The sequence below is a fragment of the Myodes glareolus genome, chromosome 9 (genome assembly GCF_982192425.1).
Source record: "Myodes glareolus chromosome 9, mMyoGla1.1, whole genome shotgun sequence".
NCBI classification, from domain to species: domain Eukaryota; kingdom Metazoa; phylum Chordata; class Mammalia; order Rodentia; family Cricetidae; genus Myodes; species Myodes glareolus.
The window spans coordinates 92809863-92835582 of record NC_142034.1 but is presented as its reverse complement, the minus strand read 5'-3'; the positions used below and the strand labels follow the sequence as shown (position 1 = coordinate 92835582).

General features: G+C 41.5%; 1 protein-coding gene and 1 long non-coding RNA gene across 6 annotated transcripts in view; one reads left to right on the top strand and one right to left on the bottom strand.

Annotated features, from left to right (window-relative positions):
• The window catches only part of Cpeb4 (cytoplasmic polyadenylation element binding protein 4), a 58899-nt gene extending 49751 nt beyond the window's left edge, over positions 1 to 9148 (bottom strand). For 2 of the 4 annotated variants that reach the window (XM_048436052.3, XM_085694829.2), the window contains exon 1: positions 6696 to 9148. In XM_048436052.3, coding sequence (XP_048292009.1) covers positions 6696 to 7820 — 1125 coding nt within the window. In that variant the 5' untranslated portion in view covers positions 7821 to 9148. The remainder of the gene's footprint in view (positions 1 to 6695) is intronic. The other 2 variants (XM_048436053.3, XM_048436054.3) reach the window with 2 other exon arrangements.
• Positions 9149 to 9423: 275 nt separating this feature from the next.
• The window catches only part of LOC125401710 (uncharacterized), a 56167-nt gene continuing 39870 nt past the window's right edge, over positions 9424 to 25720 (top strand). For both annotated transcript variants that reach the window (XR_007232448.3, XR_015738690.1), the window contains exon 1: positions 9424 to 9650. This is a non-coding gene — a long non-coding RNA (uncharacterized LOC125401710). The remainder of the gene's footprint in view (positions 9651 to 25720) is intronic.

Here is a 25720-nt window from a genome sequence, read left to right as displayed (position 1 = left end):
TTTTGTCTAGTCAATGTTTAAAATTTTCCAAAATAAAAAATTAAAAAGCACATGGGGGAGAAAACCTTATTTAAAAAGAGGAAAATCATCAGCCAGACACTGTATTTATTCGTGTTCAGGAAAATAAAGATCATTATGTAGGCCAAATCCCACTATTATTGATGTGAAATAATTTAATTTTTAAAATTATAATTCATTTATGAAAATATTCTTTAAAATTAAGTTCAGTTATCACATTCCAGTCATACAGTGATTTCCACATTTAAATGACATTTTAGTGTATGTGTGTGTTGCATGTGCATGCACAAATGAAGATCAGAGGACAACTTGAAGCAGTTGGATATTTCCTTCTGCCACGTGGTTTTCAGGAATTGAACTCATATCATTAGGCTTGGCACAGGTGATCTCACCTGCTGAGCCAACTTGCCAGCCCTGACTAATACTGCTATTGCAAATTTTGTTTTCTTTTAATAACAGAATCTTTTGGAAGACAAATACTAGGCATAATCTCATTTTACTCTCAAAAAGACTGAAGAAATGAAAAAAAAGGGGGAAAGAATCAGGAGAGCAGCATGCCTATCCTGGGTTATGACTAATAAACAGCAAAGCCATATGTAGAGACCAGATCTGTCTTGTCATAATTAAGATTGTTTTAGGGGTAGGAATGTTCTTGGGGTCTCATGGACAATAAAGTGACAGCAAATATTTTACTAGCTAGCACCATGAATTTACCAGTTGGATGCATCCCTCTAGGCTTCCTGAAAGGATTATTATTCAAAATGTTACCTCACATTATAAATACAAGCATGGCTTTGAAATACATAATGCAATATACAATTAGTGTATAAAAATGATTGATGTATATCAAAAAACACTATGCAAATTCAAACTGTCCAGGTCCAGTACAGTACAATATAGGAAGTATTTGCATAACTCAAGGCTGAAGTTTAATAATTCAGTCCATAAACATGAGGTAGGACAATGTACAGTGATCAGGTTTTCTTTGACATGAAGCAGTACCAGAATTCTGCTATGCAAAGGCTTAAAGTTTGCCTTTGGCCATATCACCTTGTCAGAGTGTAAATAGTAATGTATACAGGTATACAAAGTAGCTTATATAAGAATTTATTTACATATTTCCAATTTGGAAATTTCTATTTTATTAATGGTCACATTTACATATCACTTCTGATATATCTACAGCTGAATCTATTAGTTTGCCTTAAAATTTAATCAATTAGGTCCTGAATTAAAATGGAGTTAAATTATTAAGTTAATGATTTGATTATAATGTTGAGAAAAATGCATGCTAAATATCACTCAGATATTAGCAAAGATTAGAAAGAGATTATAAAATACATTATCAAATCATTTTGTGAGAGTTCCATACCTATTTTATAACATAATTTTTCAATAAATTTATGCTAAAAATGAGCAATAACCATATTCATTAGGCTTGCATTAAGTAAACTTTTCTGATAGGTTTTAGAGCAATTTTTTGATCACATTTCAAGACTTTCCTGAAAACAACACAAAATATGGTTAAAAATTCTACCCTGGGGGCTCTTGCAGAGATCCTGGGCTCCTTTCCAGCATGTATATGGGAGCTCACAACCTTCTGTAACTCCAGTTCCATGGGATCCAGTGCCCTCTTCAGATCCACAGGTATTAGGCCTCATGAAGTATACAGACATACATACAGGCAAATCACTCAGACAAATAAAATAAAAATCAATAAATTCTTTTTAAATGAGGGAAAAACAGGGGGAAAGGGTTTTTAAAAAAAAGTCTACCCCAGTTAGTTTCAGCTCTATCAGGAAATAGCAGATCTAGTTAGATGCCCTCTACAAAGAGGAGGAACTTGTACCCCTTCCCCAGCATGTTTTCCAGTATTTCAATTCTAACAGAGCTAGACACATCCAACACATATTTCACAATTACAAAATTGGTTTCTGTCTAAGTCAAACAAAAGATTTCCTATGCAAAAATCTCTCTTGGAGTCAAATTAAGAAAAGATAAAACGGAATGAGGTTGCATGTTATGATGTTTAATAATTCACTAAGACTTGTCACCTGAAGCACTATAGTGACTTTCTATATACATGATATAATTTTAAAGACACAATGCTGACACCACCTAGTAAGTTATTAAGGTGACAAGAATTACTTGTGTAATTAAGACAACTTAACAAATCTGTGATGTTGTGTCTAAGGTAATAACAAATGGAGCCTTAAGTAAAGTCCTGAATTCTCTCTCTACCAATCAAGATTAATGGTAATCTTTGTGGCCATTTTCCTGGTTCTTAGCTAATGGAGATGGGAACATAAATGGAGCCTTAGATAATAGTATATAGACTACGGAATTCTGCTCTACTTTTCCTGTAAGGACAGATCTAGGCATCACTCCAATAAGGTACTATATTCAAATATAATTACTGGCAGGCATCCCAATCTATTATTTGGTTTGGAAATTGGAGCTCCAGGATGTGTTTGGCAGGACAGACAAGACTTATTTTCTCCTAAATATAAGGGTCAAATCATACCTTAGTCACATGAATATGAGCCTTGTCTCTTTATTTTGAAGTCAGGACAATACAACCAAAAGTCATGGGGTTGAGGAATTCTATTACAGGAAGTAATAGAGCCTATCAGAAAGCGTCTAACCCATTTCTGTTATATAGTTACTACTCAAATGAAAAATGAAGGGATCAAGCCAAGCAGTGGTGGTGCAGCCTTTATTCCCAGCACTTGGGAGGCAAAGACAGGCAGATCTCTGAGTTCAAGGCCAGCCTGGTCTACAGAGCGAGTTCCAATACAGGCTCCAAAGCTACAGGGAAATTCTCTTGAAAAACAAAACAAAAACAAACAAACAAAAGTATCTGGGGCCAGTGAGATTGGTTAAAGGCACTTACTGCCAACCCTGATGACCTGAGTTCAATCCCCAGGTCCCACATGGTAGAAAGAGAGAAACAACTTCTACAAGTTGTCCTCTGACCTCCATGCATGTACAGTGGCATTGGCATATACACATAAATACAATAAACCAATGTTATAAGAAATTTAGTTATTGACCTTAATATTATGAAGTTTAACATTTAGAGTTAATAAACAAATAAGCTATTATTTTTTACTTTTAAAACTCTAAGAGCCAACTTTTTAAATGGAAAGTCTCATTATGTTGCTCAGGCTGGCCATAACTTCTAGACTCTCCAGCCGACCTCAGCCTCCAGAGTAGCGGAAACTATATTGGGCTTACAATCAGCTTTTGGTCATCACATACAGTTAACTTTTTCCCTTTCATCTTACATGCTTGTGGAAGGAGCTCCTCTCACTCCAAACTTACGCCTTTTATGTTGTGAAGAGGTACTATAGTATAATGGTTAAGAGCCAAATCTTGTAGGTGCATAATAATTTCTACCTCATAGGATTACTGAATGGATTAGCATACAAAACACAACATAAAAAGCACCATATATATTATTAAATGCATATTAATTTAATGTATCTGAAAACAGGATTCAAGTTATGGCTTCTCAATTCATACCTCCAATTCATGAAGCTTTAGACTAGGTAAAAACTCAGAAACAACTTTTAATTAAATTTTTTTCTCAAAATATACCTCTTTGGTGGATCAGTTAGGGGACTATATAGTTATGGGGGTGTATAATCAGGCTTCCTAAATGTCAACAAAATGGAAGGTTGAAAATTAACAAAAAATTGTGGAGGAGTTCAGGCAAGATGGCACACTGGATAAAAGCTACTTACTACCTGAGTTTGATCCCTGAATCCACTTGGTGGAAGGACAAAACTGGCCCCTGTAAATTATCTTCTGACCCCCACATGTACACATGTGTACACATACAAAACAAATAAAATGGGAAAAAATTAAACATTATTAATTTTAAAACCCAGGATTTGGCCAGAACAAAAGCAAACCTGCAGTAAACAAATGTAAAAAAAATTCTGTTTCATTTCAAACTAAATAAAAGTTGTCCAATATTAGGCAAGTTTCAGATAATTCTTTTTAACATAACATGCTATCCTGATTTATATGAATATTATAATCTCATATTAAGTCCACTACCAAAAATTATGGAGATGGGGAACATAAAACAATCCACTTTCTAATCTTTCCATATTTGAAAAAAATTTTTTTGAGACAGGTCTCACTCACTATGTAGCCCTGGCTGGCCTTAAACCCACAGAGATCCACCTGCTCCTCAAGTGCTAGGGAATTGAAGGCGAGCACCACCATGCCCAGCCTTTCTGTATTTAAACCAGGTTTACTGGCCACCCCTTGCCCTATCCTTAGCATGATAGACAAGAAAAAACAAGAGGAAAGTAAAAAAATAGACAGACAAACAAACAAACAAACACTTCAGTACTGGAGAGTAAATCCAAAGCTTTACACAGGCCAGACAAGTGCTCTATTACTGAGAGGGTTAGTTTTTAACAACAGCCTTTATTATCAATCTCAGTCTGCTATTTAAAAAACAAGTTTAACTAATCCAAAGGATTCCGCATGTTCAACACATCCTACCAGCCCCATAGGGAGAAAACCTGACACACATATATAGATACTTTATTTCCTGAACTTCTCATTTTCCCTGAACAGTTCTCTACCAAAGTTAGGAAGTTCAGAATTAGTGATCATTTGGTCCCATAAGTTTACTGTTAGCACAAGAAGTAGCAAATAAGAAAGAAAAGTGCATACAATTCTCACACTAATCATAATCTAGTTAAAGGGTATGGGTTTTTAAACTTTATTTTTATTTTATGTCCAACGATGTTTTACCATGGGTGTCAGGTCCCCTGGAACTGAAGTTACAGACAGTTGTGAGCTGCCATGTGGGTGCTGGGAATTGAGTGCTCTTAGCCACCGATCAATCTCTCCAGCCCCCAAGGTATAGGTTTGTTTTATAACACATACTTTTATTTTATGTGCATTGATGTTTTGCCTGTATGGATGTCTGTGTGAGGGTGTCAGATCTTAGAGTTATAGACAATTGAGAGCTGCCATGTGGGATTTGAACCTGGGTTCTTTGGAAGAGTAGTCAGTGCTCTTAACTGCTGAGCCGTTTCTCCAGCCCAAGGTATTGATTTTTTAAATTAGCAGTACATAAATAGTTTGTGAGTCACCTTTGCATTAAATTGCTTTAAAATTTATGTCTTAAGGAATATTAAAAACAACTTTTTAAAGCCATTGTCAATGTCTTGAGCAGCTATTTATCTGTCACTATATGACAACTGCACTTTGGCCTGAGCAAAAAATAATGCTTTCTAATAGCAAATGCCAACAAGGAAAAAAACTTAAAAATAAAAAAAACTAACACTAAATTTGACCAAATATTTTAAGATGCTTGTACCTGTATCCTTAAGGAGTGAAGAGATACTTAATTCCTTGGATTGACATAGGGCTCTCTTAGCAAACTTTCACTTCCCTTAACCAGGAACACTATGACTATCTTATACTATGCTTTAGTCCCTGCTGAACTGTATCTAAAATAATCCCTTGGCTGTAACACATGTGTGTGACACATTCGTGTATAAATAATTTTAATCCCGTGTTTAGTTTCCTTATCTGTAAACGGGATAACGACAAACTTACCTTGTGGGTTGCTGTGAGGAGAGGTTCGGTGTACCTCATTACTTCCTATAAATTTTCTAAGGACACAGGAATACACGCTATACACGCTATAGTATATACATTGAGTGTGGCAAATGATGTTCAGCTGATCTGAAATTCCCTTCACCTTATTTCTGTGATATAAACTGGCTGTTCATTAGTTCAAAAACATCAAACAATGTGACTCCTACCAGATAAAGGATATACTAGTAGCAACAAAGACAAGTGATCTTTGCCTGGATCTATTTTTAGGAATGGTTTAATTATCTACACCCCTAGAGTTAACACTGGAAAATAAACAAGTGGGTGAAGGGCATCAGATACAAAAAAAAAAAAAAAAAAAAAAACCCAAAAAACCGAAAACAAAAAAGGCATGGCACCTTCATGGTTTTCAAAAAGAATTGGTTAGCATTTAGAAGACTTTGAATTCTACACCAAGCACTGCAAATAATAATTAATAGTAATAATAATTTTAAACATAGCAAAAAAAAACCCATTTACCATTTCTCCCTAAGCAGTAGTCCTTTACTGACACAAGAAAGGCCAGAATTTGCAGAGAGATTTAAGAGGAATTGCTGAATCGATCAGTTCAGACTGCTCAGACTACAAGGTCCACGTCTAAATATAACCAAGAGGAAAACTGCAACCTAGCAGTTAGGTCGTTTCAGTGAATCCCTACCTTCTAATGTCAAAAAGGTCATTTTTAGTTAGTTTCTTCAGATAGGTAGAAAACATTCATTAGTTTTCGTAATAAAACACATCTGCTACATATTACCGTTCTTCCTTAAGCAAGTAAAGAAAATTCTCTTGTTAAGCAAGAAAGGTATTATAAGTAATTAGGGTATCACTAACTACCTGATATCTGTAGTCATAAAGGGAAAAATTAAGGCCCAAGAAACAAGTGAATATTTTTTGTTCCAATTACACTCATTTGCTAAAATAAAGACAGGCAATCAATTTATTTTCTAAGATCTCTAATATGAACCCAGACAATTCCAATTCTTTCATTCCACAGATACTCTACCACATGACTTCCTTATTCATCCTAATTTATTAATGGAACATCTTACCGGAAAAGGAAAAATGGTGTCAGCCCTGTTCAAGCTTTCTTCCATCCAAGATTTGGGAGCAAAGGCTGAGCTAGGGCGAGCATACTTCTGGAGCTGAATATGATTGCTTGCAAAATTTTTCTTCAAAGGTGAGATGGAGTTCAGGGGTGTTATTCCACCATTCAGCCCTCTGCGGTGATCTCGGCCTTGAGAAGCTCCCCAGCCACCATAGCCGCCACCTCCTGGGCTCCAGGAAGAAGAGGGGGTTGGAGAGGGACTCTGGTAGCTGCTCCATGGAGAAGGAGGTTTGCTAAGATTATTCGCCAAATGAGGCAGCTGGTTAAAAGCAGCATTTCTATGTGTGAAAGGTGGGGGGTGGGGACTGGCAGGAGACCTCCGTTGCTGCTGATGCTGGCTGTGATGATGCTGGAAATGGGGGTGATGAGGATGGTGCTGGGAGAGAGGACCGATCTGAGGGGAGAAGCTACCACCAAAGCCAGGGCTGACATGATGGGGGAAATTTTGAAACAACAGAGCACCATTATTAGCTGAAGCGCCAGGGACCCCACCCTGGTGAAAGAAACTTGCATCTTCATTGATTATCGTGGAGGAAGAAGGTGCTATCGCTGCTGACCAGTTACTGAAACCAGTAAGGGACGATGCACTAGATGTCAAGGGTTGGGTGGAAGTACCGAGGCCCGTGGTTTCTTGATAATCAAACCCTGTCAACACTGGTGATTCAATGCGTATTTTTTCTTTTCCATTGCTGTTTTCTGAAGAACTGTCCCCTGGATTTTCTTCAGCTTTTGCCTTTTCAGTTTCAGGCAGTATTCCAGCTTCCTGACCTGGACTGGGGGAGAGCTGTTGCTTTTCTAAAGGGTCTTGTTGTTCCTGCTGTTGATTTTTTCCTTTTTCTGACCCCAAGATCTCATCCTGAATGTTATGGGTAGCTGGAGCAGGAAAGAGCCAAGCTGACCCAGCACTGCTGCCATTGGCAGCTGTGTTATTATTTATAAAAGCAGCAGGGTTGGGGGTGGCATTTTGGTGATGGTGTGGAGGCTGCAGATGTGGATGGAATCGGACTGGAAAAGCAGATTTATTCCCAGTATTGCTTTGTACTAGCACTCCAAACCCGTAATCCCCCATTTATTATTTTTAGGATCAGAATCTCACAATAAAAAAAGACAATCTAATGTCTCGTGTCTTTTCCTCTGTATCTCAAATTTGTTTGCTTGAAGTATCTTATTTATAGCTAACTCAAAGATCACAGCTTATCACCCTAAGTATCTCTGATTTGGAATTCTGGTCTCTCTGGAAGGAAAAACAACTAAAAAAAATCTCTTAAAATATTGATATGAATCCAATTGGGCTTATTTCTAGGCGGGAATAAAAAAGGAAAAAGGTAAAAATCAAGTCTTTGGTTAGTAAAATAGGCGCTTTCTTTTTCCAAAGGAAAATGTACATGAATGACAAAAACACAGCTTCTCAAGCATCTATGGATATAGAAGAATAAGCATTGTGCAGAGTAAAAATATATATATATAAAATTTAACAATCACATATGGTCTTCCTCAGCAGTTTAGATTCACATAAAAATTAGAATAGGATTAAGGGGAGAATACGTTCTTTTCTTGGCAGCTTGGTTAAAAAAATCAGGAATAATTTAAGAACATTATATATTATATATTTATATATAGATAGATTATATTAGGTTATCTGGGGCGGGAGGTGAATTTCTGGTTGCCAAAGAGGAAATCAGCCTTGACTAAAGGGAAGATGATTGCAGGGAGGTTTCTGCTGTTCCTGGTCCTGTTTCTGTTCTTTTGTAGGGTGCAGTGTGGGCCTCTGGGGCTGTTCCTGGGGCTCCGGGTGCAGATCTTGCTGCGTTTGCTGTTCTTGTCCCTTCGGCCTCCTCTCCCCCATGAAAGGGGTTGGAAACACCCGTTTCTCCCTCTGGGGGGTGTCGCGATCAGGAGGGATTAGCGAGACTGGACAAGGGCGAGCTGGCGGCCCGGGGGTGCGGGGACCAAGGGGGCGACCTGGAAGGTCCTGCGGTTTCTGCCTCTTCCCCTCTCTGCGGCTCCGGGATTTTTTTCCCTCATGGGACCCAGGGGCGGTTTGTTCAGTTCTCTCAGTTCGATTCTCCGCCGGGGGGGAGGGGGAAGGGGGGGGGATGGACAAAAAGGAAAACCCCGCTACCGTAGTTACTCTAAAGGAGAAAGGCCTCCCCCCTGGGCTTGCGCTCTCTTTCCCCCTAGACTGCTTGGAAACTATAATTTAGAAGGCTTTTGTTTCTCCTCACGGTTGCTGGGCCACCGCCGCCGCCGCCGCTTTACCCCGGTCCCGCAGTCCCAGCTGTCGTCGTTGTGGACTCCGCCGGGCTTTTCTTTTGCTTTGCTTCTTCCTCCTCGTCTTCCTTTGCCGTCCGCCGCTGCCGCCGCCGCCGCCTCCGCCGCCGCCGCCGCCGCCACTGCCTCAGGTGCCCGGGTCCCGCAGCCGCGGCTGAGTCCTTCTCCTCAGGACCGAGCCGAGTGAAATGACAACCAGCTGGAAAGACCGAGAGACACTTCCGGTTCGAGGAGGGAGGGGCAGGGTGTTGTGGAGGCCCCGCCCAGCGTGCGGAAGACCAATCCGACGCTATGATTCCGATTAGGCCACGCCTCCCAGGCTCAGAGCCCCTCCCAGGAAGGTCCCCGGTCATCTCAGAGCCGCCTCTTCCGCTTGTGCCTCGCCCAGTGGGGCCGACGCCGGAGCCGGGTCCGCGCACCCAGTGTAAGTCGTGTGCCGCCATCTTTTTTGTGGGCAAAGACTCCTTTGAGGTTTATATTCCCAAACTAGGCTTCTCAGGAAGCTCATAGAGAAACGTTCGGAATAGAGTGGGCTCCTTACGCACCGAAACACTGAACTGAATTGTTGGGGGCCGAAGTGGCAAATCCATGAAACCGAGAATAAACGACAGGCCTGCCCTGAGTAAAGGTGGGTGCCCCAGGCATCACGTGCTCTGGCCCGAGCTCCTCCCCAGAGGGATGGAAGGGGAGGCGGGTTTTCCCGGCAGCTGTGCTGTGCCTAGAACTGCGTAGCCCTTACCCAGAATGTGCAGCTCCGAAGGGATTCCCTTCAGCCTCCTGTCCTCCACTCCCACCGCCTACTCTCCCGTCCTTCCTTTGAGATGCAGATGCTGTAGGCGTCCGTGGTTGAGCCACCAACTCTCGGTTTTCCATCCCACTTTCCAAGCATAACGGAAGGTTGTTTCTAAAGTCGAAAATCCAGTCACGATCCTGTTCGGCTTATATGTTTTCTAATGGCTACCCGTTACCTGGAAAGTAAAAGCCAAACTCCGCAGTTCATGCCTTCTCGTCCTGTGGGCATTAATCTCTATGCCTTCTTTCATGCCCTTGTTTCCACTTGGCAAACTCTTTTTATTTCTTTTGAGGAGTCAGTCCCTAAACTGTCTACTCTGCCTTCTGAGTTCTCTTTTTACAGACATACATGACCTTGCACCTGTGCATGGATGCAGCTCACGCTTGTATAATGCATTGGTGGCTTATATCTTTAGACTGGCGCTTGCGCTAACGCAGTGGTTCTCAAATCTATGGGTCGCGACCTCATTGGTTTCGAATGACCCTTTCTCAAGGGTCGCCTAAGACTATATCAGAAAGCACAGATATTTGCATTGCAATTCATAACTAGTAAAATACAATTATTAAGTAGCAATGAAAATAATTTTATGGTTGGGAGTCATCACAGCATGAGGAACTGTAGTAAAGGGTTGCAGCACCAAGAAGGCTGAGAACCACTGCTCGAAAGAGTTGACATTGTAGATGAGAAGCACCAGGGAATGAATCTTGAATGGAAACAGAAATGGATAAATCAGCAACAATGACTCCTTCCTGACAGCTCCTATTCTCAAATCTGAATTAATTATTTAGTTCCTTATGCCATTTGGTTTGTAGCTCACATCTCAAGGTTTCACCATATTGGTTGTTTGCTGTCTACTCAAGGACCTTCTTGTCTTTGTTTAGTTCTCCTATGGTGCACTCCACTGGGGCCTGAAGTAATATGTTGCCCTCAGCATAAACTTTAGATGTATGTTGAATAAATGTTTTTCTTTCATTGGGAAATGAAAACTGAAGAAAAAATGAAACTAGGATAGAGCTCTAAGTAATTCTAACAAAATAAGAAAAAAAATTAAATATTGACCCGGTATAGTGGCACGTGCCTTTAATCCCACCGCCTGGGAGGCAAACAGTGGATTTGTGTGAGTTCCAGGCCAGCCAGGTCTATATAGTGAGCCTCTGTCTCAAAGTATCAGCAGCAGCAGCAGCAGCAGCAGCAGCAGCAGCAGCAGCAGCAGCAGCAGCAGCAGCAGCAGCATCTTTATTCATTGTTTCTTTAGCTGCTCTTCCGGACCTTACCTTCTGCATCTAGTCTTTCAATTCTCCAACGCTTTTTTATGGCTTCCCTATGTGGACCTTCATTCAGGAATTTTATGCTCTTTCCTTGTATACGTGTCATAGTTATCTCTGCAGTTCGGGGAGTTCTTTGAGCATAGGTATTGCTGGATCTTACTCTGTTGTTCCCCCTCCTCTGCTCCTATCCCCCAACATACCTTGATACTGAGCTGGCTCAGCCAGGTACTGTTTCTTCCAGAATGGTTTCCCTAACTTCCCTTCACTGAAGTCTTTTAGATTCCTCTTTTTAAATGACTACTAGCTGTTAGTAGGCTAGTTTCTTAAGGGCAGAGACTGTGTGTGATTTGTCTTTATATATTGCCAGTGACCAGTAGAGGATCTGGCTCAGGACAAACTCAGGGCATGTTTACTTAATAAATAGATGGATGTTCGGTGTCCAGTAGATGGTTATGGGTCTCTTGGATCTATTATTTCTTCTCAGTATCCAAAATGGCAACTGTGGCATAGAAGAAAGTTGTCTGCCATTAGAACCTAATAGCCCTGAGTTGGAATCCCAGTTCTACTACTTCTTGTGCAGCCTTAAGCAGCACCACTACATGTCCTTCCTTGCCCATAGATAAAATGTGAACGGTATTCTCCACCCTCTTGTTAGGTTAGTGAATTACATGAGGTCTGTGTAAGTGCTGTGCCCATATGCAGTGCTCAAGATGTTGGTGCCTTATTAGCATACTGAGTCCAGAGAGTTACTTAAGCTGCATCTTTTGCCTAGAAAAAGTTACATGAACCAAGTGTCTAGGAACCTCTCTTGGTTTGCAGGAGGAGTCATGCCAAGACTCACAGTCAGTGCTTCCACTCCTAGATCGGTCTGATCGTTTAAGGTTTGGTCTAGGCTGAGACTAGGATGATCATTTGGGGACATCTGAGTCACCAAGGGTCAGGTTCATGGTTAGGCACTATGAGGAAGAGAGAAGGAAGGGAGAAACTGTTCTTTTAAGTCTGTTACATACTCAGAAACCCAGGATATTCCACCCAAGACTACCCTCCTTGAAAACACTGTGGCCTCAGAAACTGTCCTCTGGTAACCATGACAACAATTCAGCAGCTCCATTTAGGAGCTTTAAAGGGCTCTGCGGTTGCAGATAAGAGCTGGCTGGAGCACTTTGCTGGTGGTAAGAGTCCTTCTCATGAACTGTGATCACCAAGAAGCTTGCGGTTTGCAGGGAAAACATACTTTGCCCAAATACTAAGGTGCTACCAGGTTCAAAAATAAATTTTACAAAGCTCCCTTCCTGTCTAGTATACAGACACACCCTCACAAAAACTACAGGCCAGGGAATGCCTATATGTCGCTAGCTGCTGCCCAGCCCTCTCTGGGTCTTGAAACCAAGCACATCCCAAATCTAGAGCTCTCCAGGAAGCAATGTTAATGTCTGCGTCACCAGCCTCTTTCTTCTAACTCTTGGCAGGTGACAGAAATTACTCAGGGTGAACACTGGCCACTAGAGCTCTAACGTCCTCACCACCACTCTCAAAACATACACTGCAGCCATTTCCAAACAGCACACACCCAAGCTATATAGAGGCCTATCTAATGACTTTAGCAATCGTAGCCTCCACCCAAGGTTGCTTATACTGGTACTATGCAATTCCGTAAGGTACCGTAGACTATATGTGAATGAGACCCACAGGAGTTGTACAATGTATGGTCCCTGGTACCTTTCCTTTCTATAAAACACTGAGACACATTATAGACTATGGCACCCATACAGAAGAAGCTACCATAGATGACATAAGCTCATATCCACACATGCAGAATTATTTAAAGCAATTGATCCTTTTGGAGTCAGCAGCCCAGGAACTTTCTAATTGAATTGAAGGACTCGATGTACTCATTATTGGTTGTAGTAGGAAGGTATGTGTAGACAGGTATATAGTTTGACCATACAGGAAATTAATTCTTAACAGCTTCTTAGCTAGCAACATTAATGAGCTTTCTAATAAAATGTCAAAATATACTTTTTAATGACTATAAAAATTATAAGAGTTAAAGGTAACTTCTGTGAAAGCAAAGAAAGAATAGAGGATGGGATAACTCTTGGGATAGCCTCATTTCCAAGAGTGTCTGAAACTTGTGAGCTGGACGGAGATGGAACCAATTCCCAGAACAGATCTTCCTCAAATTCCGCTTCTGCTCTTCACTGAGACCCAGTGTTAGGAAACAGTGCATGTTTACTTAGAACACACCATTTAAATGACTGATTGCTCAGTTGGTTTTTCTTCTTTTTCTTGGTGTTCTGCAGTGTGCACAAGTCTGAATTTTCCTGCCGCCTTCCCATAGCACACTACCCAGATTGCTAGTTAACAAACTGTTCGGAAGGGAACACCCAACTCCTCCAGTGCATCCTTACTGAACAAGTAAGGTTTGATGAGATGAGGCCCATCATGTAGACATGTTTCCCTTGAAATGCCTCATTCTGCAAAGACATGGGTGAATGAGAGCAGGGATTGCCCTTTACAAAGTGTGACATGCATCACACTGGATAAATTGATATCCCAGTATTTCTGTTGCTGTGAAGAGATGCCATGGCCATGACAACTCTTATAAGTGAAAACATTTAATTGGGGCAACTTGCTTACAGTTTCAGAGGTTCAGACCATTATTGTCTTGGTAGGGAACATGGCAGCATGCAGGCAGATTTGGTGCTGAGGTAGTAGCTGAGAATCCTACATCTTGTAGGCAACAGAACGTTGACAGAGGTACTATACAGTATCCTGAGCATAGGAAACATCAGAGACCACCCCCACAGTGACACACTTCCTCCAACAAGGCCATGTCCACTCCAACAAAGCCACACCAAAGTGCTACTCCATATGAGATTTTGGGGGCCAATTATATTCAGACTGCCACACTTAGATTCTCTCAGAGCTCCAGCTTCCTACATGGACAGCTGCAGATCTAGATCACTCCTTTCTGCTTTGAGTAGACACACTTTTCTTCTTGTATCAAAACCATGGCCGTCGTGCCAAGTAACTGCCATCTCACACCACATAGCTGGTCTGTAGAATTTTACCTACACTGCCAGGGAAAACAGCTACTTTGCTGAGCATGCTGGCAAGCTGTGGGGGGCAGAGGACAGATCTAGGAGGCAGGGATTACAGGTTGTCCCAATATATCCAGAAACTCACAAATACTGGTATAATTGGTCTAATGATTTCCTCATGACCAGAATTAATATTGCAAAGAGAATGTCAGTTCTGAATGTTGTTTTCTTTAAAACAGAAAAAGTGCCATTTATCTATGGGAAAAAATTATCCTTTTCTTTCGTGTCCAAATTTTTTGCTCTCTCATTCTTTGAGCATATGCTACTCACAAACATTAGCCTATGGAAACTCATCAAATACAGATTCCCAGGCTGGGCCACAAGATACAAGGAGTCTTGCTTTTTGTTGTTTGTGTTTGAATCAGTATTTCTCTGTATAGCTCCTCTGCCTTGGAATTCACTCTGTAGACCAGACTGGCCTCAGACTCATAGAAATTCGCCTGCCTCTGCCTCCTGAGTGCTGGGATTAAAGGCTGGTTTATCTTGCATTTTCCTCATAGCGTCTTCTACCATTACAAAGTAGAAGAGGCTTCTTTGTGACCCAACGATATAAGATCACAGAGAAACCAAACTAAGAATTGCTAAAGCAATACTGCTCCTTTCTTATGTAAAATAGTTTGGAGGACTAAAATAGAGCTGGTTCAGTGAGTTCATTAGGAACCCAGGCATCTGCTCTCATTGCTATTCTTGCCTCTAAGTGTGCCTTCCCCCGTACAGCCAAGATGCATGATCTGCAGTTCAGACTGGAGGGCAGAGAAAGGGATGAAGAGACCTAAACCTTCTCTTTGAGGAAACTTTTCAGAAGACATAGGCATTACATCTATTCTTCCATTGTCCACAATAGGCCACGTGGCCACACCTACTACAAATGGAGTCGAAAAGCTTGGGCTTTGTTGGTGTTCCTGGGTACTCTGTTAAAAAGTTGGGCTCTGGGGCTCGGAAGATGGCTCAGTGGTTATGAACACTCATTGCTCTTTCAAAGGTCCTGAGTTCAGTTCCCAGTAGCCACATAGCAATTCACAACTGTCTGATCCCTCTTCTGGTGTGCTGACATACATGCTGACAGAGTACCCATATACAGAAAATACATAAGTAAATAATCTTTTTTAAAAAGTCAGACTCTGTTACTAAAGCAAGGTAGGTATTTGAGGGTTACACTCTCGGAAGTAGCAAGGTTTAGTGACCTGCTAGCATTCCTGTAGCCACTCATTTCATAGTTGAGAAAACTGGGGTCTAGCAAAAGGCCTTGAATAAAATAATAAGTTGGTTTTGCACAAGTCTCTTGACTATGCTCTTTCTCCTGAGCCTTGTAGTCCTCAAGTTTCAGCATGCTTTAGAACCACCTAGAGAGCTGCAGGACTAGAATTCTGGTTCAATATATGTTGTTAGTTTCCCATTCGTGTAACAAAATCCATGCCGAATCATGTGTTATTAGGAGACAAGGTTTATTTGGGCTTGTGGTTGCAGAAGTTTCAGTGCATGGACACTTGCTGTGGGAAGAGATGGGAAAACCAAGTTGTGTTGGTTCCAGTAAGCTTCCAGGTGATGCTGACGTTGCTGATTTGATGAATACGCTTTGAGAACGGAAGTCTCAGAGGTGTTCTTTTCTGGCTTTAACATGGGCAGTGGTCCATCATGCAGTCAATTACACCCATCACCCTCCTCCACTTCCTTCCCAGTCTTCCTCCTGTTTTCTTTAACTTTCTTAACAGTGTGATTCATTCTTTAGTCACCTAAGCCAACCTTAGAAGTCATCTCAAGCTCTGCCTGCTCTGTCCTTGAGTTTTTCTCCTTTTTTTTTCTTGCCATTCATTTTCTTCTCTTCTCCTTTGGTTCAAATCTGCGCACATCTCACCTTTGTTTGTTTGTTCGTTTTGCCAAAGCAATCGTCAGACTTAATGCCTAGCTTTGCCCACGAAATCTTTTTTTAAAAAATTATATTACTCCATGATTGAAATGTTTTCAGCAACTATCATATGTGCTCAGCTCCGATCAAACCTTGGTCAGTTTCATTCTGGAATCACCATTTGCCTTAATTGATATTTTTCTGTTACTTGGTTTATTTCAAAAAATCTTAAGTATACGTTCAAAGAAACATAAAGATAAAGAACTTAGTATCACTTATTATAACCAAAAAGTGATTCTCAGAATTATGACAATAGAAACAAAAGAATGGTATTTACTTTCTCCTAGTTCCTGTATGCATGTCAAAGGCCATGGGTTTGAGATCTCCTCTTTGAAGCGAGAGTTAATAAGGTGGGAAAGGGTTTTAACGACTTTCTAGTCTAAACTATGAAAAATACTTTTTCTGTAATGGGAAGTACAGGAGAGAATGGTGAAGAACTAAGTGTCTCATTGTATGATTCAATGCCTTGCCTTGTCTGTGCCACCACAGACACCTCGCATACCCCAGTAGGAAGTCTACCATTGTCTGAAAGCCAATGTCAAACTCTTAGGACATGGCAAAAGGGCCCATCAACTTGGTGCTTGCCACTTGACCCTCTGCTACTCAGCACCCTGCAAGACTTGTCTTCACACACTGAACTCTCAGCCATAATGTCATCTGCTATAAGGAACGAAACACAGGGATAGCAGCACTCAGCGCCATATGAAGAGATTTCCGTCACATCCAGGAGGCTGTGTGAGTATTTGCTGATGCTGGCTAGCCAGTGATATCAGGGTTCCAGTTGGCGTCTCTGGATGTTCTTGGCTTTCTCTGAGGTCTTAAAATGTCAGTCCCAGTCCCCAGGCCCGGTTGTCGTTCAGAAATAAGAAACAGGGCTGCGAAGAGTCTGATTTCTCCTCACACTGGAGTCTTTTCCAGAGACCTACCACACACTTAACAGCCCACTGTTAGGCTCTTTGGTGGGAACTGAACCATATGCCTGGATCTGGACCTACTTTCCCTTAAACTAGAGGATGCAGCTTCAGGCTGAAAGAGTAAGGTGCTATAGAGGAACAGGAGAAGTCCTGAGAGAACAGATGTGTCCTGTGCCCACCACCATCCCTGTACAACTGAGCATCTGCTTTGTTTGCCAGGGCCTTCTCACAAGGGTCCTTTCCTAGATGACCTTTTTTGGCCACCAGCAGAGATGATACCTCCTCTGAGGTCAGTATACATGTTCAGCACATAGTCTACTGTTGTGTAATCACCTGTTTAGCTCCCACTAGCTCTAGCTGCCTCTCAAGCTCAGGGACTCTCTCCTCTTTGTTCCAACCCATGTAAGCCTTTATATTTTTGGAATTAAGGTAGTTTTTTCCCCTTTCTTCTATACAAGTCACAAGTAAGTCCAGAGTAAGACATATTCAGTTGAATTTAGAAAAAAAGAAAGACAGCAAAAAATTTGAGACATTTTACAAATAGTACTCCTCATTTTATTGTTTAGGGGTTTTTGTGGGGAGGGGAGCTATGGCAGTGTCCTAGTAGCATATGTGAAGTTCCTATTAACATAAAACTTCTCTGCTGTGGATCGCACAGCAGATCAGTCATTATAAATCCAGAGAATTACTTTATAAACACTAAGCCATCTCAACCTTGTGTAAGATGCATTATACATAGTAATTGCTTCACTTGGCTAAATCATTTTCGGTGCAGTGCTGCAGCTGCATTAAGCTGATCTTTATTGATACACCCTCCATGTTAAACTGCTTCTTAATGAAGTGGATTGCTTAGGAGCCACCAGCCAATGTGTGCCTACACACATGCCTGCGTGCACATAATGTTATCACTGCCTCATAACAAGCACAGAGACAGAAATTGTCTAATATTAATGAGCAATATCACCTATAAGTGGATGCTCAAGTCTCTAATGTAGTTGAGTTGAGTCTCTGTAATGGGCTTCTTGAAATGACCCAGCCCCCACAGGAGGTACCTTCACATTCAGCAGCCTATGTAAAGTCTAATAAGTGCATAAATATTTTAGCAAGGGAAATAGGTAGCATTATGGCCCCACTCTGTGCTGCTGGCAGCTTGTAGTTAGAAACCACCACGTCCAGAGGTGTAGTAATTCACCATTTGCTCAGAGTTGAAATGAGGCAGAGGACAGCTCGGGGTCCCTAGCTCATTTTTTATTTAAAGGCAATTTTTAATCTATTCAGCTATTTAAGCTCCAAAAATAGAAAAAAGGAAGAAACATGCTTCAAATGTAGAAATTTAGGGACTATTTGGAGTCTCACTTGATAACATCTGAGATACAGTTTAAATCTTAGGTGACATTTTATAACCTATAAGTACATGGTGAGAATTTAAAATTTAGTTTCCTGGTTTTCATGTGGTGTGTGCATGTGTATGGGGGTGCATTGTGTGTTTTGTGTGCATGTGTATGTGTTTGTGCATGTGTGTGTGTGTGTGTGTGTGTGCTCTTTTAAATCCATATATGGTTGCTTTGAGGCAATTGATTGCTAGTTCTACTCCTTTAAAATAGGCAGATTCCTAATTTACATTCTATCATTCTACTGCCTCTTGTTCATCATTATTTTCAAATGGACATGAGTTTTAGAACCCAAGTAAATAAGCTGAAAGAAAAATTTGTATCACTGATACTAATTTTAAAAGATCAGTATGACATGCCATGCCATATATATTATGATATCATGAACTTTTTTCTAATGCATGCTGAAATAAATGCATATTTCATCCAACAGATGTTATAACCAAAGCAAGAGACTGTCCCTTCATGAACCCTCTGACTGGGGCATTTCAGGAAGCACTAGGTTACTGGGTTAGAAAACAGATGTTTTAATTGGGTAATGGTTCAAGTCCCATCTCTGTCATCAGCTGAGTGACATCTGTGCCTGTCTTTTTGTCTCTCTGACCTTAATTTCTGCACCTGGAAAACAATACCCAGAAAGTTTTCTAGAGGGTTAAATGAGGTGAGGACATGCCAAGCTCTTAGGGTAGCTTCTAGGCAATAACCGTGTACCAACTATGATTTTTTTTTGTTTTATTGAGCTATATATTTTTCTCCATTTCCCTGCCTCTCCCTTTCCTTCTACCTTCTCTCATGATCCTCACATTTCCAATTTACTCAGGCGATCTTGTCTTTTTCTACCTCCTGTGTAGTTTAGATACCGACTATGATTATTATTAACTTTTTGATTGAAGACATATGTTTCATTTGAGAATGCCAAACCAATGAATATGCCTCAAGACAAACAAAAATCTACCAGGTGTGTCTATATCTGACAGGCTCTTTAGTAGGTCCTGGAGACATGCTGATAATTCCTGAAATGACAGCTGTGTGCTAGAGATAATGACAGCAGTGTATGTGTAATGCAATGAGAGCCGTATGCCTAGGTTAAGATGGCAGGCCAAGGAAGGAGGAAGGAGAACATGGTTAAAGTTAGCATCAGAGAAGAAAGTGTGCAGGTCCATATGTCAGGCCTCTCCTTGAAGGCTCCTGGGGACACAGCAAATTCCAAGTACATGGAATTCCTGCTGGGGAGCAAAGGATGCGTAAGTTTGAGCCTAATATTCAGGCATGGAGCCCTACTGTCATTTACTTACAGGCTCACATGCTATTAAAGAACTGAAGAATGCCATTTTCAAAATCAGACAATGGTCAAGTGGCATATAAATGAAATCCTTAATTTCCCTCTACAGAGATCTCCCACACGACACACAGAAGCTGACTGCCTTCCTTATCCGTGGGTTCAGTCAGTGCTGACCAAAAATATCTGGAAAAAGCTGTAATTTCACCAAACATGGATAGATTTTTATGCAGTACTGTCTGGATTACATTTTGTCAGACTATTTACACAACTTTTATATTGTGTCAATACTTTAGAGCTGATGAACTACATCATAGATGGTTGTATAGGTTATATGCAAATACCATGCCATTTTACATAAAGAACTTGAACACCCATAGATTTTAATGTTTGGAGGCTTCTTGAAAGCAGTATTTTTGCATATTGTGGTAACTTTTTAAACATGTGGGAGACAGGCTGTCATTAGCCTCTTTCCCCAAGTGTTCAGAAGCTAGCAGCTAGTGAGTTGCCTTGCTTGTGGGTTTCCCTTCTTTCCCCTTGCTCCCCACCCTGTTTGGTATGTGAGTTGCTGGCTCTGACTGCACTGGAAGCGTGTGAGAGTAGGAACTGTGCCTGACTTGTTAACCACCGTGCCTTCTGCTCCACACTGAGTGACTATCTAGTCTGAGAGAAGGACTTGGAGAGTAAGTTATTTAGGAATTATTTTCACCTGTTAGACACATACACATGCACCAGTGTCTAACTCTTTTCTTCTTAGAAACTTATTTAATGTCTGAAAAATGTGTGGGCCATTTCTGCTTCTCTGATTTAAAAGTATGCACATGGCAAGATAAACTGGGATGCTTAGAAACGCAAATACAAGGAGCTCACATCCACCCAGCTCCACAGCAGCTACTTCTGTGATGTTTGCTCTGTTTAACCCTGGTCCCTTTCCTCAGCCTTTTCTTTTCAGAGTTGACACCCTCGCTAGAAATTTAGGACAATGAGTTCTCCTTATTCCGATTACTTAGGCAGGTTCCTGACTCATTCTCAGTGGTGTACTTTAAAAGATAAATCACATTAAAATCTTCTAGATTTCATGGAAAAATGGTGAACTAAGAATGTTATAAATGTTTTCCAATGGGATAAATGTTTTTCAATTTTTGTGTGCAGGTGGGACATCCTGACTTACTTTCTTACTGATTTTTCATCATTTTTATTGAACTCCTGATCACCTTTGAGAGTCAACTGCGGCTGTTTAGTTTTTATAGTCCTTTTGTGTTGTCTGTGAAGACAGCAGGATGCGCTTGGTTCCTTCCTTTCAACACTTATGGACATTCTTGTCGTTTTCAGTGATCCACATTTTTAAGGTGACTCTCGATTGTGATGCACCATTAAAGCCCAAACTCTCCAGATAACTATTAAGATAGAGTTAACCATATTTCAAGTTGCAGTGAGCAAGAAGAGCCCATGAATAAGGGTGCCATGGGGACACTGAAGCTTAGCTGCCTTATTCAGCCTCATCTGCAAGGAAGGCTTCCAAGAACGGATATTTGAGTGCTGTCTGGAAAGATGAGCAGGGGTTTGGCAGGTGCTGAAAGGGTTCAGGTGTTCAGTGGGGCCCTGAGAGGATGGAGAGCACCTAACCCATATCCCTTCGCCGTACACCACAGGTCAGGGACCACAGTGGGACTGGGCAGACAGGGATGGAGAGCTGATGAAGAAAATGTGACGAGACCTTTAGGAGGTCACCTACAGAACAGAACACTTCAGGTACAGCCTTGACAATTGTACCTAAGTTGTCAACAAAAGTAGTTTTAAATGCCCTGTACGATTTGACAGAATCCGTTAAAATTGAAAGCATGCACACTCCTTGAATGATTCAGAAATTCTACTGCTTAGCTTCAAGCAGAGAAAATAAAACAAAAACAGTTAATGTGAAAGGGTATTGTTGGCAGCACACTTTGTGAAAACTAGACTAGGATGCTTCACTCTTCTACATGTAGGGAATAGCTAAGGAGACTGATGTCTGTCCTGTGGACAATAGGGAAAGGTAGGAGTGAGCTATATCGGTATCCCTGCAAAAGCCTCCAAGGCCCACAGCTGAAGGCATGAACACAGACACATAATGTGCATGTCCCCCTTGTGGAGGCTGCTCATGTCCAGGCTACCCTTGTGGGGGCTGTCCCTGTACAGAAATGCAGAATGCCTGTAGTCACAGAGACGTAGGTTTGATTAGTTCACAGATACACAGTCTGTAGTAAGAGTGTGACACAGACAATAGAGGCAGTACATCACTGGAGGTCTTTTGTAACTGAGAATTGTTAAGTTCTAAAGGCTTCAGACATTGGAAGAGACCATTAAAAGAGACTTAAATCTTTTAAAATATTTTTTGCAAGGAGATTGTATTCCATGAATTTCTTGTGTAGTTAAAGATTAGTTGAAATAATGAAAATACCCTAATTTCCATGATAGCTCATCTCTTTGGAAACAAATTGAACAGCATGAAACATGATACTCAGAAAGTATTCCTACTCCATGGCCCAGTAATTTTCCTTTTAGGAATCTATCTAAACAAGATAGCCCTATTTATTTACAGTGATATCCTCAAGAAGATGTTCAAAGCAGTATTATTTACAGTGACAGAAGGGGACAGAACCGTCTAAACTGTCTAATAATGGATGAGAGCTTAAATGGTAAGTTGGTAGAGTGGAATGCTGGGTAGCCATTAAACTCGTACTGTAGAAGAACTTTTACTGACTTGTGAATTCGTTCACAAAATTAAAACATATAAAAATATGAAGATGGTTGTGCTCTTAGGTATGAGATAAACACAACAGTACAGACAGAGTGTGTACCGGGGTGGTGCGGTGCAGGAGAGCTATTTGACCAGGTTGTATTTAGACTTTGACATGCCCTTTAAGTCAGCTCTACAGTGCAGAGGGTATTCTGATCCTATCACATTCACAGACTCTGTCTTACAGTTTATCCCGTGACTGACTGTGATACATATGTACACCCTCTAAGCTTCCGAGATGGAGGAAGTTCAGGCTTTCCCTCCTGCTGAGCAGACCTGTTCTGCCACCGCACGGGGGACAGGAAGCAGCTCCTCTGGCAGCTACTCCGACCTTGAGTGAGTGATCCTGCAGACTTGCTCCTGGTCGAGGAGTTATTACAGACTAGCTTACTTATATATTGGGTTTTTGTTTTGTTTTATTTTGGGTTTTTTTTTGGGGGATAGGTTCTCTCTACATAGCTCTGGCTGTCCTGAGATTCACTATGTAGACAAGGCTTGCCTCGGACTCAAAGAGATCCACCTGCCTCTGCCTCCACAGTGCTGGGATTCAGAGTATGCATCACCATACCTAGACATGTTTTTTCCTAGACTTTAAAAAGATGGGTTTCTTTCTGAATCTCTCCAATGAGTGTTCATTCCATTATTTAAAAAGAGCTCCGGTGAAAAATTTTAAAAGAGGACATACTCTCTTTTAAAACACAAAAACAGGGCCTCTCTATAATGTGCTACATCAGAATGTCCCCAGGGTGGAGACCTCAGCAGTCTGGCTCCAAGGCTGGATAGAAAGAAAGTTCCTGGGACGGGTTCCAGTGTGTCACAGAAAGGTCATGTGATCCCTACCAGCCACCACTCCCCACGTTGCACTTCTAGTGAGGCCAAAGCAGTTCTCTTGGCTTGGCTAGGAAGCCACACAGACTCCAATTCTAAGTGAGACATTGTGTGTAGAGGGCCTGAAGAGGTAATCCAGGCTTCTTATGGACTGGATAACCTTGCTTTCTGGCTTGGTCTTCAGTCAGCCTGTGAGAGGAGACATATGTGAAAGCAGTCCTGTGGGAGGACTTCAGAATAGGCAAATTGTTTGCATAGCAGATGGGCTGTGGTGCTGACCAGGCACGGGGTGGGAAGACTCAGTCAGTTAGTGTAGAATCCCGTATTAACGGAACTGAGCGTTAGTCATGTATGTGGGGGGCCGTGTGCTCTTAAATAAGTTCTCCAGCCCCTCATGTGCTCTGCCTTTGAACCACATTCCTTTGGGCTTTATTCTTGCCAGTATCTGGAGGTAAGAGATGGGAAGGAGAGAGAAAGAAAAGAGGGGAGGGAAATGAACGGGGGGGGGGGGAAGGAAGGGAGACCCTTTCTCACGACCTCCTCTCCCCACACCTCCCACCACCGGAGCAGGTGTAACTGGTTCTATCTGCAGAAGTAACAGGAGGCTTTAGCTTGTGAGGTGTGCACGTGCACTGAAAGGTCAGAGTGCAAACTGAGTGTCGGCTGCTGAGCTGCTGGGACTGGGAGCAGTGCCCTCACTAACAGCGCTGCTCTTTCCAGCTGTGGCTCCTTAACAAAAGCAGGTCATTACATAGACAGTACCGTTTCTGCATATTAGCCAAATTAAATAAGAATGTCTTCTCTCCTCTCATCTACTATACCCATAAATCCCGATTTATGAATGAAACATGCTGATTAGTTAGTTAAATGGTATGAGAATATGCTTACAAGTTAGAGGCTTAATGAATGCACACAAATCTTGTTTTCTACAAGTCCTCAGTAGCCCAGCCATTTGAAGGAAACTTAATAAAATGTATTTGAGATAAACACATGAAGTAGCTAGCAACTCAACGGTTTTTTGTTCTCTGTGCAAGGTAATACTTAAATGTTATTTTGGTGCCATGCGGTACTGGTGCACCCAGGAGAGGCACATCCAGCAGTGACTGTTCTGTTTGGCTGAGCTGCAATGTGCAGATTGTCAGGGTGAAGGTCCCACCCTCGGAGCTCCTAGACTGTTGTAGAGCCTTCGTTTCTGGAGTCTGAAGGTTAATTGCAGAAATACCAGGATGGTGGAGAATGTGTGGGTAGCATCTACAAAACCAGGGAGCAGTTTATTAAGTTTTATTGTGTTCTCAGAACTGGAAATAAAAATGTTAGATTTTAGATAAAATTTGGATGTTTTGGGCCACTGAGAATCAGAAGACCCCAGGACACCAATGCTCCAAGATTGCTGTCCAGATCCTTTGACCCACAGACCAACTGGCTACCCTTCAACTAGGAGGCTACAGACAACATTGTTGTCCTTATTGAATCTGTGACCTTCCATAGATAGCTTAGACTGCTTTGTATACTATCAAAGTTGATGCTCTACTGCAGAATATTTGTTTACACTGTGTGAAGATGGAAGATATATTGCTGTGATTGATGTAATAAAGAGCTGAAGCAGGAGAGAGTGGGTGGGACTTCTGGGCAGAGAGAGGACTCTGGGAAGAAGGGCAGGTTCACCAGTGAGACAAGGAAAGCAGGATGTGCAGTATGGAAATGAGATAACGAGTCATGTGGTCAAATATAAATTTAAAAATATAGGTTAAGTTATAAGAGCTAGTTGGAACAAGCCTGAGCTGAAGGCCAAGCTGTCATAATTAGTAATTAGTCTCCATATCATTATTTGTGGGCTGACAGTTCAAGAAAGTCCAACAAAAAAGCTTGCTACACCTCTCAAAGGTCTTATCTTTTGTGTTGGGTTTGCACGGCATATAAAGCTTATTTGGTTTCTGCAGCTGTCCCAAATTCATTGTTGTTTCCTTGAACCCCAAGTGAAGTAAGGATGCTGTGTACAAATTATACACACATAAACAGCTTCCTTTCTGTATCCAATTCACCCAAGTTGCCCAACTACACTCTGAGAATATGCGCTAAGAGAAGATATTCAGGGTCACATAGGCCTGGCTGTATAAACTGGTACTATGTTCTCTGGGTGAGACAAATACCTAAGGAAGACTATGTGACAGGGGCTATTCTAGGCATTCCAATTGCGTCCTTTCTGTAACCTTGGCCATTGCTCTTGCCATGGCAGGCAGGATGGACTAGCACAGACAGTGGAAGTTATTGGCACACCATCCTCTGCGGTCGACTGAAGTCATGTCACTGCCTTGTTGTTGCTGTGCAGCCGTCTCCACTGTGGGTCTGTATCATGCCTCCTCCACTTCTTTCATTCACTTGCTTGTCTTCTCTTGTAAATTCAACTGACATCTACTGACTGCATTCAGCTGTAAGAGA